The sequence below is a fragment of the Sminthopsis crassicaudata genome, chromosome 1, assembly GCF_048593235.1.
Source record: "Sminthopsis crassicaudata isolate SCR6 chromosome 1, ASM4859323v1, whole genome shotgun sequence".
In the NCBI taxonomy this organism is placed as follows: domain Eukaryota; kingdom Metazoa; phylum Chordata; class Mammalia; order Dasyuromorphia; family Dasyuridae; genus Sminthopsis; species Sminthopsis crassicaudata.
The window spans coordinates 524,667,639-524,680,759 of NC_133617.1; the positions used below are offsets into that span (position 1 = coordinate 524,667,639).

General features: G+C 34.9%; 1 protein-coding gene across 1 annotated transcript in view; it reads right to left on the minus strand.

The window, feature by feature from the left end:
- Window positions 1–13,121, minus strand: part of LOC141550773 (integrin alpha-M-like) — a 45,273-nt gene that overhangs the window by 1,384 nt on the left and 30,768 nt on the right. The window contains 10 exon segments of the mRNA XM_074281738.1: window positions 1,283–1,393; window positions 1,923–2,021; window positions 2,149–2,262; window positions 2,599–2,676; window positions 2,867–2,974; window positions 4,049–4,127; window positions 4,792–4,875; window positions 5,010–5,089; window positions 5,180–5,296; window positions 5,406–5,547. Coding sequence (XP_074137839.1) covers window positions 1,283–1,393; window positions 1,923–2,021; window positions 2,149–2,262; window positions 2,599–2,676; window positions 2,867–2,974; window positions 4,049–4,127; window positions 4,792–4,875; window positions 5,010–5,089; window positions 5,180–5,296; window positions 5,406–5,547 — 1,012 coding nt within the window.

Below are 13,121 nucleotides of genomic sequence, written 5' to 3' on the forward strand. Positions count from 1 at the left end.
TTGAAATATAACATAGTAAAAAGCAGAGGAAGTTGATCTGTGTCCCCAAATCAGATCTCTTACAAAATTGAATATAATCCATCATAAAAACAAAATGGTTCTTCATTGAGGTAATATTTTTAAATATTTCCTTATGAATTAATCCAGAACTAGCAAGGGGCTTTGACATACAAATTAACCAAGTAAATTAAATTTAGACTAGGTAATATGGAGTTGAATATAAAGAGGAAAGAAAGAATAAATTTGTGTTAAATGAAGATAACAGGAGTTGTTTTTGGTTAGTTATTTAGTTAGTATATGTTAATATATGGGAACTTGTTCTCAACTAAAGGAAAAGTATTTTACATATTTCATATCTATATCTTTTGTGTATTACAAATGTTATGAAGATTATTTTTATACAAGCATCAAAAATATACTAACAATAGTCAGGAAAGAAAAGAAGTTCAATGACAGAAATTGATCACTCAATGATCATAGAATAAGTTCTTGTAGTTGTGAATTGTATAGAAGCCAATCTTTCTTGAAATTAGGTCTATAATAAAGGAATCAGTTTAGAGTATCTTACTGGGCAGAAGTATAATGGCTAATTTGAATTATTATAGGCTAGGCATGCTATTTCTTTTCTTAAAGACAATTAATCTTTAAATTTGGTTTTAAAATATATTTCATTGAATTATTCACAGAATGATTAGTTTTCTAATTTCTGTGTTTTGTTTACTAACAGTAGCAATCTTTCCAATTAATCACATGTTATGTTCACCACTTCTAAATTTTCTAAAATAAGACTTTTGCTGTTTTGAAATCATACTTAATGTGATATTATAATCTTGTGATTCTATACAGGTCATGTAATAAAGCCTACGAATTTGAGGGGGAAATCCTTTTATAGATGTCATCTGGAGGATTGTAAGAATATAGATTTGGAGAAAACTGGAAAAATATTTTTGAAATTAAGATTCATAAAGTAAAGTTAAACAAGATGGGGAAGGAGCTAGAGGAAAAAATGCTAGTCCCTTTTCCACATTTTTTGTGCTACATGAATATGACTAACAAAAATAAATAAATTATATTAATTAAAAATAGAAGCTGAAGTCCTATCTTTGGTTTTTAGGAGAAGTGGTTTGTGATTAATAATAGATTTATCTTATTTTCTAATAATCGTCTATGTACTAAAATGATATCTAGAGCATTAAGATCCATATAGAATAAAAAGATGCTCAAAAGGAAGAAAACACTTCAGTCTGAGAAAAATGTTGCAGATAAAGGGTTGGGATGTCACCTTGTACAATCCAGCCGTGATGAGTGCAAGAAGCACCAGTCCCCCAACGGTGCTGCCCACAATGAGGGGAACAGGAGAATAAACCTCATATCGTTCTACTTTGGTCTCTATCTGGATGTCAGTTGATAAGACATTGAGGGAAAAGAAATTCCAATGAACAAAAGTAATCATATTGACTTTTTTTTTAACCCTCTTTTCCCAAATATGTTTTACATCAAAACTCAGGACTTCTTGACCTAAATTCTTGGTTGCTTATTAAAACCTTATTGCCTTCAAATCCAAGCTACTAGCCCAAGGCAAAACCCCTCTTTTTTGTACTCCCCAAAACAATAACACCCATTGTAGATGATGCATATGGGAGCATTGTTCCCTAGATTGGATTCTTCACAAACCCAGGTTCTCCTCCTGTCTTGGAATATCTATATTCTGTTACACAAGATATTGTTAGAGTGCTAGAAGGAGAGCTAGAGGATGTGAGTTCAAATTCTTTCTATGCAACTTGTATGCTATTGGACAAGTCACTTAACTTCTCTGGACTTCAGTTTTCTCATCTGTTAAAAGAGGGAGCTGGACTAGATGACTTGTAAGATCCTTTCCAGTTTTAAGACTATGATCCTATGGGCCCATAAACACAGATTACCTTGTTTCTCACAAACATCTGCTCTGGAAGTAGAGCATATTTGGACTCATCAAAAATCATTTCAGCCAAGCTTGTAAACAATAGGTTATTACTCTTTGTCTATGGTGAAAAGAGAGAAGAGTGGAGGAAGGATTAAAACAATGAATTCTTTGAATTTTGACAAAAAATAGGACACATATCTAATTCTTGTGAGGCAGAACAGCTGGCTCATCATATGTCTACATACCTGTTTGACCCAACCAAAACTTAGTTTGCCTTCAATGGTGAAGGTAAATTCTTCTTGAACATTAAAGAGAGGGATGTCACAGCGAAATCTCTGGCAGACAGCAATGGAGCAATTCTAGGAAGAAAGAGTGATGGATGACAGAGAAAGATGATAGAGCAGAAAATACAATATGGTACTCTAAGTAATAATAATATTAATAGCAAACATTTAGGTAGCACTTTAATATTTGCAAAGTGCTTTAAATGAGACAATTTAATCCTTATAATCCTGTAAAACAGAAACTGAGCCTGGGGGAAATTAAGTGACTTGCCTATGTGAATTTGCCTAGTTGAAATTAGCTAACTAAATCAGGTAACTAGCTCAGATATGGTGTAAGAACATCTGAATTTAACAATGGGTGTTCTGTAGTTCTGACATGCAGGTATTTCTGGAGTTTGGGCCCCTTCTTACCACTACTGAAGTTTCACGAATCTGTGCCAGGAAGTCAGAGTGACTAGGAACTTTTTTTTCTGAGGTACATGAGAGATTCTAAGGAAAGAAACAACCCATCAAGGATGAGGTTAGATTGGAAATCCTTAATTAGCTTTGAAGAGAACTCTGGAATTTTATCCAAAAGAAGTCTAAGAGATACTATACACTTTTAAGATGGGAGAACAAAGAGTGAGAGTTTTATATTTGACTCAGGAATATGTCGGAAAAAATGTGAGAATAGGAATACCTGGGAAGGGATGATCTGAACATTCTCCAAAATGTTTTTCTTGTTCAACTCAACTGGGACCCAGAAGTCAATTTTGATGGCAAGATCCCGTTGACCTAGGTTGTTTACCTAGATACAGAGAGGATGTGGATCTTAATGTTCAGTTTCTATGATCTCCTATATGATCTCTTTCTAAAACCAAGTAGTATAGTCTCTAAAAAGATAACTCTTCCTTAATTTCCAAGATTTCAGGACCCAGATGCAGAATTGTAACTAGGATAAAATAATTTGGGCTTCGTCCCAGATGTCATGATTAGAATGAAGGAAAGTGCTGTTTCCTCTGATCTTTAGTTTGGAGACCTCCTTGCTTGAACCTTAATTATATAATAGTTTGTTCTGCTACAGGGATTATGGTGGGGGAAGTAGGTGGTCCCAAGAAGGGCAAGAGAGTGAAGTTAATGACAGGAAAATTCTGGAGAGGGAAAAGGGCAGGCAAACTCTTCTTTGGGGGTTGTATCAGAAATTGAACTGTCTCCACTTCCTTCCACTTTTGAAAACACTTTCCCCTATTACCTTATATTCCAATTCCTATCCAATTCAGTCCTAGTCCTCTAAACCACCTCTTCCCCTTGCCAGTCTCGCTATTCTTATCATTATATGTTGGAAAATTTTACTCAGATTTTTTCAGCATAGTTCTTCCTTCTTCTGATGTTTACTAAAACCTGATTTTTCCCTGAATACATTACATTTCTCAATACCATCTCTAAGACTAATTGTTCATTCTCTTAGCCACAGGGCCAAGATTAAGAGTTGGCAAACCCCTTGTTCAGTCACTGCCAGCTTTAGACTCTCCTTCTAATTTCATCACTCAGCAGTCACCCCATTTGAAAATTATTCTTTCTTGTCCAGATTCCTGCTGTCATTATCTATGCATCTCTAGGATATTCTCTCAAGAAATTAAATAATCTGTCTTTGTGCCATATCAACGTCTACTCCCTTCAAAAACCCTGTTCCTGTCAGTTGTTTATCCTCTAATTGGACAAAATAGTCTTTCTCCAGTTAACAATTATGCACAGTAGTAGTCATATCGTTAAAGTTAGGCCTCATTTCTACCCTCACCCAATATCTATATTCGTCCCAGGTGATAAAATTCCTTATTGCAACTCTACCCAGATATCATGGCCTTTTATACCATTCCCCTACTTGGTATTTGTGCTTCAGGTAAACACTGCTCTTCTCTTTTGAGGTTGAGAAGTTGAGATATTTTGTAGATTCTTCAAGGCTGATGGAAGAAAAAAATGGGAAATAATACAAGATTAGAAGTAGTTCTACTGGATTTTCAACCCTTGTAACGTACAGGCTGTTTCTTAACCACCATTGAATTTGTCTATGATATAGATATATACTTTATATAAATATTTGTTGACTGGATAAATGAAATAGCAATGTAGAACCAGGCATTAGGGAGACTTCTGGAGCATATCACAGTTGGAGTGCCAGAGGGGATAAAGCCACAAGTGGATGATGGATAAGAAAGAGAATTTAGGATCAGAGATTTAGAATGGGAAGGGAACTTATAGGTCCTCTAATTCAGTCCCATCATTTTAGAAACAAGGAAATGTAGCTTCAGAAAAGTTGAATGTAGTACAAGTGATTAAATGACAGAGTAATTATTTAAGTTCAAGTTTTTTGATTGGAAAGCTAGTCAATTACATTGCATTTCACAGTCTCTTATAGAATGAAGAATCAAGAGACATGGGGTAAAGGAGCAGTAAAAGTAAAAGACAGGGAGATAATTATCAACCTGAGTATGAAATAATAGCAGGATCTATTCCATACAGATTCAGCTTATAGAGTCACACAATACTACAATTATGAATTGATCTTAGCATGGTAGGAGGGCATAAGCAGTCCTCTGGTCAGAGTGAAGTGAAGGGAGTTGGCACCTGCTGATCACTGGGTAGATGGCATATTTCACTGGTAGTTCCAACTGGAGGGAAGTCTTGTTGGTGATAGATGCATTATTCTCACTGGAGAGAAGAGAGGGAAGTCCATTTAGATAGAACTAGGGAATATTTGTTTACTCAAGGATATCCAATAAGCATAGGATAACATACTACCATCAACAGGAGCTAGGGTTTCCATTAAAGGGCATTAATCTTACCTAACCACATTTGCTTTGAAGACCATTTTGTTTCCAAGGGATGCCATAGGGGAGACATCAAATGTTATATTAAAAGTGATCTGAGTAAGGAGAGAAGAGGAAAGTGAGGAGAAAGGGAAAGAGTGTAAGAAAAAAAGGGGAAAGAAGGAAATGAAGGTGGTAGTACTGACCATACTTCCTTCCCGAAAGATGGGGTGACTAATTTTACAGTGGCTGCTTCTTATACTCTCATTCTCAGCTGTTCCTGATTCACAATTCAATAGCATGGAATGATGCTGTGGCTGACTCTGTGGAATGGAAGGAAAGCAGAGGTAGTTGAATTTGCCACAGAGACAGAGATCTCTGTAGAGGGCAAAAACTAGATAATACCAACACTCACTTAGAGAGTTGAGTTACCTGAATCTTTGATACTCGTCGAAAGGACAGTCCTGGAGGATATAAAAAAGTCACCACGGTCCTATAGGAATCTTCCCCCTGGTTCCTCACGGTCATTGTCCCATTTAGATCTTGAAGGCTTCCCACCACCAGGGTCTTTAAGCTTCAAGAGAAATTAGGGAAGCAGCGAGTAATTAAAAACTTAGAGGAAGACAACATGAAAAACAACTGTATATAAACAATGTATATCTAACTATCTCTATCCAAAGCTGATGTGTGCATATGTGTGTATGTGTATATAGGATATATTGGAATTTTTAAGGTAGGGAAGTGACACAGTCACATTTGCCCTTTAGGAAAATCACTGGTGATTGGACAGAGGATGGACTGGAGAGGGAAGATAATTGAAGGAGGCAAACCTGAAAATTTGAACTCTTTCATCTCCAAAACTTATATCTTAGGTCCTTGCTGTCCAGGTTGGTGAATAACTCCCTTACCTAGTCCATTATTTTATATGGACTGAAGTCATGCTTCATCTCATTCTCTAGTCCCTGCCTATCTTCTTGACAGTTATGCCAAATGCCTTGCCACCAACCCTTCTCTTCTACCTACTTCCCCTCTAGTTCTAGAGCCTTGATCAAATTTACTCTGCTAGGATTACTACACATGGAAAAGTGTACTAATTTCTTCTATATGTATAGTCTCTCTCAGTAAGAATGCAAACTTGACATCTTAAGCTGTCATTCAATCATCTAATCAAAAGCTTTTTTGTGCAGTTTTGGAGAAAAATGCCCTCTTCCCAGTCACACAAGTTTGCAATCTAATTATTATCTTTAATTCTATACTCTCATTCATCCCCCATGATTGCCAAGACTGTTGATTTTACCTTCCTATCATCTCGTATATACATTCTCTTCTGACATTGTCACTCAACCTCTCACACTTTGATTACTGAAATAGCCTGCTGGTTGCTCTTCCTTACTCTCCCTACTTCGTCCTACCTATCAGCTCAGCTTTCAAATCTGCACTATTCAATAGACACAAGTGACTTTTCATCACTACCAAGATCAAATATAAAATCCTTTTTGGCATTCAAAGCCTTTACTTTCCAGTCTTATACTTTCCAACGTAACTTATATACCCTCTGTGATCTAATGATACTGGCCTTCTGACTGTTTTTGGAATGCCAGTCCGTCCCCACATTCTGGGCACCTTCATTGTTCCCTGTGACTGAAATGCTCTCCCTCTTTAGCTCCACCTCCTAACTTTCTTGGTTTCCTTCAGTTCTCAACTAATTATTTTCAATATATCTTTGTAGTCGTTTTTCACATTGTGTCTTTGAGAGAAGGAACTTTTTTCTTTATTTGCATCTCTTGCTTAGTAAGCATGTAGCCCAAAGTTGGCACTTAATAAATGCTTCCTGATTGACAAACTATTCTTTTTCATTCATTCATTAATTTACAAATTTATAAATGGAGGCTGAGCAATTAAGTGGTTTGCCCATGGTCATACAGCTAATAAGTATCTAAAATAGTATTCAAGTAAAGTACATTCAACTTAAGACCAACTTTCTTCCATGATATTCTATTGTCTCCTTTAGCTATAAAACTATATGAAGCAATAAGACCAAGATAAAAGGTCTTATAAACAATGTCAAGTGTGTCAGAGAGAACAAAGACAAAAAGAGTTTTAGCAATGGATAAATTGTTAATGACACTGGGAAAAGCTGTTTCAATAGGGTGGCAAAGATGGAAGTCTGTTTACAAGGAGTTTTTAGTGGGTGAGGGTGAAAATGAGGTGGCCAGTATAGATAACTCACTGGAGAAGTTTGACTTTGAAAAGAGGCAGAGGAACAGATTAACAGTTTGAGCAGGTGGCAAGATCAGGAGCAAATTATTTTTTAAGGGAGATTTGAGCATCTTGAGAGACAGAGGAATGTAGGGAGTCAGAAACAGAAAGTCAAGGGGGCAAGTATTTTGCAGTTGAAGGGGAAGGCAAGATTGAAATGGATGATCAAAACTCAAGGCTGAATTGGAAGAAAAATGAGGCTGGAGTAAAGTGAAAAGTGCCCAGGCTTTTCCCCCAGAACAGGAAGTGCTAGAAAAATGGAAGCTCATATTGAGGACCAAGAGCAGGTTTGGGAGTAGAAAAGGTTAAAAGAGAGAAGATTGTCAAAGAAGAATAATTTCAGAGTTCAGGATCTTGAAGAGGGAATAGTTTTAAATGATGCTTACAATGTATAGAACTAAAACTGTCTCACCAATTTTACATGATGTAAAACATGATTATCTAGAAGGAAGCTTTCTAGAGAGAGTGAAATTAACAGGAAAAAATCTTTTAAGTTAATCCATATAAAACCTTTTATCAATTATATCAGAAAGTAAACTGGTAAATCTAAAATTTGATTTAAGCAAATGTCCTCAAAACTTTTTCATAGAAAGACTTTCAAATACACGACTAATCACAGAAAAATAGTTGTAAATTATCAATACTGATTAGTAACAAACCATTAACATTTTAAAACTCAGATCTAAGAGGACTAAATCAATTTCTAGAAAAATCTTCAGAGGGACAGAGCCAAGATGGCAGAGAGTAGAAGCTTCTCTATGTGACCTCCTTTGAGCTTCCTTCAAATAAATAGCAGACTAAGTCTCTGAACTGGTTTTGGAGTGACAGAACTCACAGATACTTGAAGTACAGCAAATTTCTAGAAGAAGATATTTTGAAAGAATTTCAGAAAAGTCTGTTTCAATTGGGCATGGGGGGAGGCAAGGAGCTGGGGCAACCAGGGCATTATGGCATCAGCACACCAGGGAATCTATTGCTTAAGAGCTATTCTGTACTTGTTACAAGCCAGTGGATCAGCAGATTAGTTGGTTGTGAGCCACTGAACTTTGGAAGAATGTAGGACCTGGCCATGCTTAGTCAGCACCAGAAGTCAGTCAGCAATAATGGTCCCAGGGCAAACTAAAGAAATTGTCCTTCCTTTGCCTTAAGAGCCAACCTCAACTTTTAAAAAGTGAGCAAAAAAGCAAAAAGAACTCTGTCCATAGACAGCTTTTATAGAGAAAGAGAAGAACAGACCTCAAACCCTGAGGATTTTAAAGGCAATGCAGCTTCAGATAAAGCCCCAAAAGCTGATATGAATTTATCCCCATTTCATAAGGCTCTCTTGGAAGAATTCAAAAAGTATCTTAAAAGAGAGTTAGAAAAATGGGGAAAGGAAATAAGATCTTTGCAAGTGGGTTTGGAAAATGAAAACCAGAAATTATCTGAAGATAACTCCTTAAAAATAGACTTGATGAAATGGAAAAAGCATATAACTCCTTATAAAATAAATATGAAAAAGAAAATAATTTGTTGAAATTTGTGAAATGGAAAAATGCAATGTACAAAACACTTCAATTAGCCAAATGCAAGAGGAGATAAAAAAAGTTAATTGAAGAAAATAATTCACTAAAAATGAGAATGAACAAATGGAAGTGAATCCAATGAGAATCAGTCAAACAAAAAAAAATAGAAGAAAATGTAAAATACCTTATTGGAAAAACAATTGACCTGGAAAATAGATCTAGGAGAGACAATTAATTGTTCAATTTCCTGAAAAACATGATGGAAAAAAAAGAGCCTAGACATCATCTTTCAGGAAATCATCAAGGAAAACTGCCTGGAACCAGAGGGTAAAATAGCCATTGAAAGAATTCACCTATCACCTCCTGAGAATCCAAAATGAAAACTCCAAGGAACATCATAGTTAATTTCAGAATTATCAAATCAAGGAGACAATATTGCAAACATACAGAAGAAAACAATTCAAATATCAAGGAGCTACAATTAGGATTATCCAGAACCTAGCAGCTTCCACTTTAAAATATCAAAGGGCCTAGAATCTGATATTCTAAAAATCAAAAGAAACTTGGATTGCAGCCAAAATCAATTATCCATCAAAACTGCAATCATCTTTTGAGGAAAAAAATGGACATTCAATGAAGCAGGCAAATTTTATCTATTTCTGATGAAAAGACCAGAACTGAATAGAAAATTTAATCTTTAAATAAAGAACTCAAAATAAGCATAAAAGTGTAAAAATGGAAGAAAAAAATAACTTTTTTTGTTATAAAATAAGATTATAATAATAAAGACAACACAAGAAACAAACAACACACAACATCACAACTCTGGAGAAACACCAACACCTGAGTTGGCTGAGGAATCCCCTGAGTCAGCCATCCAGGGTCCCAGAGTGGGAAGGTCCCAGGCAAAGTATTCCCTCCTGGGTGAGATTCCAAAGTTTCTTTTCTACTGAGATTTATACAGGCTGGGTGTAAGAAAATGTCATTGTCCCTGACCTAAAACTATATTATAAAGTAGTGGTTATCAAAACCATTTGGTACTGGCTAAGAAGTAGAGTAGTTGATCAGTGGAATAGATTAGGTTCACAGGACAAAGTAGTCAATTACTACAGTAATCAAGAGTTTGATAAACCCAAAAACTCCAGCTTTGGAATAAGAACTCACTGTTTGACAAAAACTACTGGGAAAATTGGAAACTAGTATGGCAAAAACTAGGCATTGATCCACACCTAATAATGTATACCAAGATAAGGTCAAAATGGGTTCATGATTTAGACATAAAGAGTGATATAAGCAAATTAGAAGAACAAAGGATAGTATACCTCTCAGATCTGTGTAGAACGAAGGAATTTGTAGCCAAATAAGAACTGGAGTTCATTATTGAACACAAAATAGATAAATTTGATCATATTAAGTTAAAAAAATTTATACAAACAAAACTAATGCAGACAAGATTAGAAAGGAAGTAATAAACTGGGAAAACAGTTTTATATTCAAAGATTCTGATAAAGGCTTCATTTCTAAAATATATAAAGAATTGACTCAAATTTATAAGAATTCAAGCCATTCTCCAATTGATAAATGGTCAGATGAAGATATTAAAATCTTTTCTAAAGGTGCTCTCAATCACTATTGATCACAGAAATGCAAATTAAGATAAGTCTGAGGTATCATTATACACCTCTCAGATTGGGTAAGATGACAGGAAAAGATAATGATGAATGTTGGAGGGGATGTGGGAAAACAGAGACACTAATATATTGTTGGTGAAGTTGTGAAGTAATCCAACCATTCTGGAGGGCAATTTGGAACTATACCCAAAAGGCTATCAAACTGTGCATACCCTTTTATCCAGCAGTGTTTCTAATAAGCTTATATCCCAAAGAGATCTTAAAGGAAGGAAAAGGACTTACATGTGCAAAAATGTTTATGATAGCCCTTTTTATAGTGTCAAGAAAATGGAAACTGAGAAGATGCCAATCATTAGTTGGAGAATGACTGAGTAAGTTATGTTAAATGAATGTTATTGAATATTATTGTTCTATAAGAAATGATCAGCAGGATGTTTTCAGAGAGACCCGGAGAGACTTAGATGAACTGATACTAAGTCAAATGAACAGGACCAGGAGATCATTATACAGGCAACAAGAAGATTATATACTGATCAATTCTGATGGATGTGGCTCTTTTCAACACTGAGATGATTCATACCACTTCCGATGATATTGTGATAAAGAGAGCCATCTATACCCAGAGAAAGGACTGTGGGAACTGAGTGTGGATCACAATATACAACAACAAGCATTTTCACTCTTTTTGTTGTCATTTTCTTGCATTTATTTTCTCTCATTTTTTTTTTCTTTTTGATTTGATTTTTCTTGTGCAGCAAGATAATTATATAAATATGTATGCACATATTGAATTTGACTTATATTTTTACCATGTTTAACATATATTAGATTATTTGTTATCTAGAGGAGGGGTGAGAGAAAGGGGGGGGGAAATTGGAACACAAAGTTTTGCAGTAGTTAATGTTGAAAAATTATCCATGCATGTGTTTTGAAAATAAAAAAACTTTAGTAAAAAAAAAAAGAAAGAAAGAAAAGCCTTCAGAAAAGCAAAGTTACAAAACCTTCCCAAGAAATATGTCACAAGACATTATTAATGCAATATCCAGATGAAATAAAGAAGTAACCAGAAAATTGAAAGGGAAATATTTCACTTTGCATAATACTAAAAGAAAATCATCATTGATGAGAAAAGATAAAAGACAATACTTCAAAGAAAAAGTTTTAAAGCAAAGTTTAACAGAATTTCTATTTAACAATTTACCAGAAAGAATAACAAAACTACTATTAAGAAGGAAGTGGAAATACCACAATTTAAAGCAACTGCTTTAAGTAGAAAAATGTTTTCAAGTAGAAAAAATGGTTTCAAAAAGGAGTTCATGGACTTACATGATCACTAGACTAAAAATAAGCCATTCAATAGCTACTTTGAAAATCAAGCTTCTGGGTGGGGGGAAAAGAACATGATAACATTTGTAAAGTGACTATGAAGGAAAAACCTGAGCCATAGTTCTACTTTGTGTCTAGAATAAGTCCAACCAGAAATTTTATTTTATTTTATTTTTTTCTGAGGCTGGGGTTAAGTGACTTGCCCAGGGTCACACAGGTAGGAAGTGTTAAGTGTCTGAGACCAGATTTGAACTTGGGTCCTCCTGAATTCAAGGCTGGTGCTCTATCCATTGCACCACCTAGCTGCCCCCCAACCAGAAATTTAAAAAAAATGTACAAATGCAAGTTAACCTCATTAAGTAATACTTAAGTTTATTTCAATTCAGATAATGAAGAAGAAACAAATTTGAAAGGCCAGTGTTATGGAAATCCAAAGAGAACAACTACATTAAAAAAACACTATTAACAGTTATACAATTCCAGAGATACAAACTTGTTTATGCTCACAAAATAAAAAAAAAAACCATTACTGAAAGATGTACAAAAACCCACAATCCTTTGATTATAGTAGAAGTGAGGAATTAACAATTCAAAATCATCTAAATTCTCCAAAGTCTTAAAAACAGAAAGCTTAAAGCCTAAACTTTAACAAGAAAGGGAATACCTTGAGTAACAATGGCCCCTTTATAGGATAGCTAAGAAATAAGCTTCACAGCTTGACACAAGACTACTTCTAAGGAAATCTCCACAAAAGACACTACTACGTTCTTGATTGGGAAAAAGAAATATATATCATCCCCCAGAGGGTACCAAATATCACAGTATACAGGGAACTTGAACTTGGAGAAGTACCCAATGGATACCATCCAGGACTCTTTAGATGATAAAAAAGGAAGATTTACATTTGACTTCAATTAAACAGATTGAAAAAGCAAAAGCAAGAAGAAGGTTTTATTGGGAAGAAGCCCACATGATTACAAATAACATTTAAAAACTTTATAAGATTAAATAGTGCTCCAGAGTTTAGCAATTGAAAAAATAAAAGCTTTGGATGGTTTCAGCAGGATTATTTCATGTAAACATGCAAAACCACAAATGAAGCCAGAGTAGAGTGAAAAAGCATAGGAGAAAAGGAAGTGGTGAAAGAACTGAAATTTAGATGGACGACCAAGAGCAGGTATAGAGTAGGAAAGGTGGAAAGAGAGGAGATTATCAGGGAGAATTTCAAAATTACAATTGCGAAGAATTGGAAACCAAGTAGATGTTCATAGGAATATGATTAGAAAAAAAAAGACCTAAAAGATCTTGAAAAATTTTAAAATCAAACAGTTTATATGTAAAATCAAGTATGAGGATGATTACTAAATAAGATCATGAATCTCCTGCCAATGAAATGTGTATAGGTTAGTTCTGTTATTTAGCAGCTC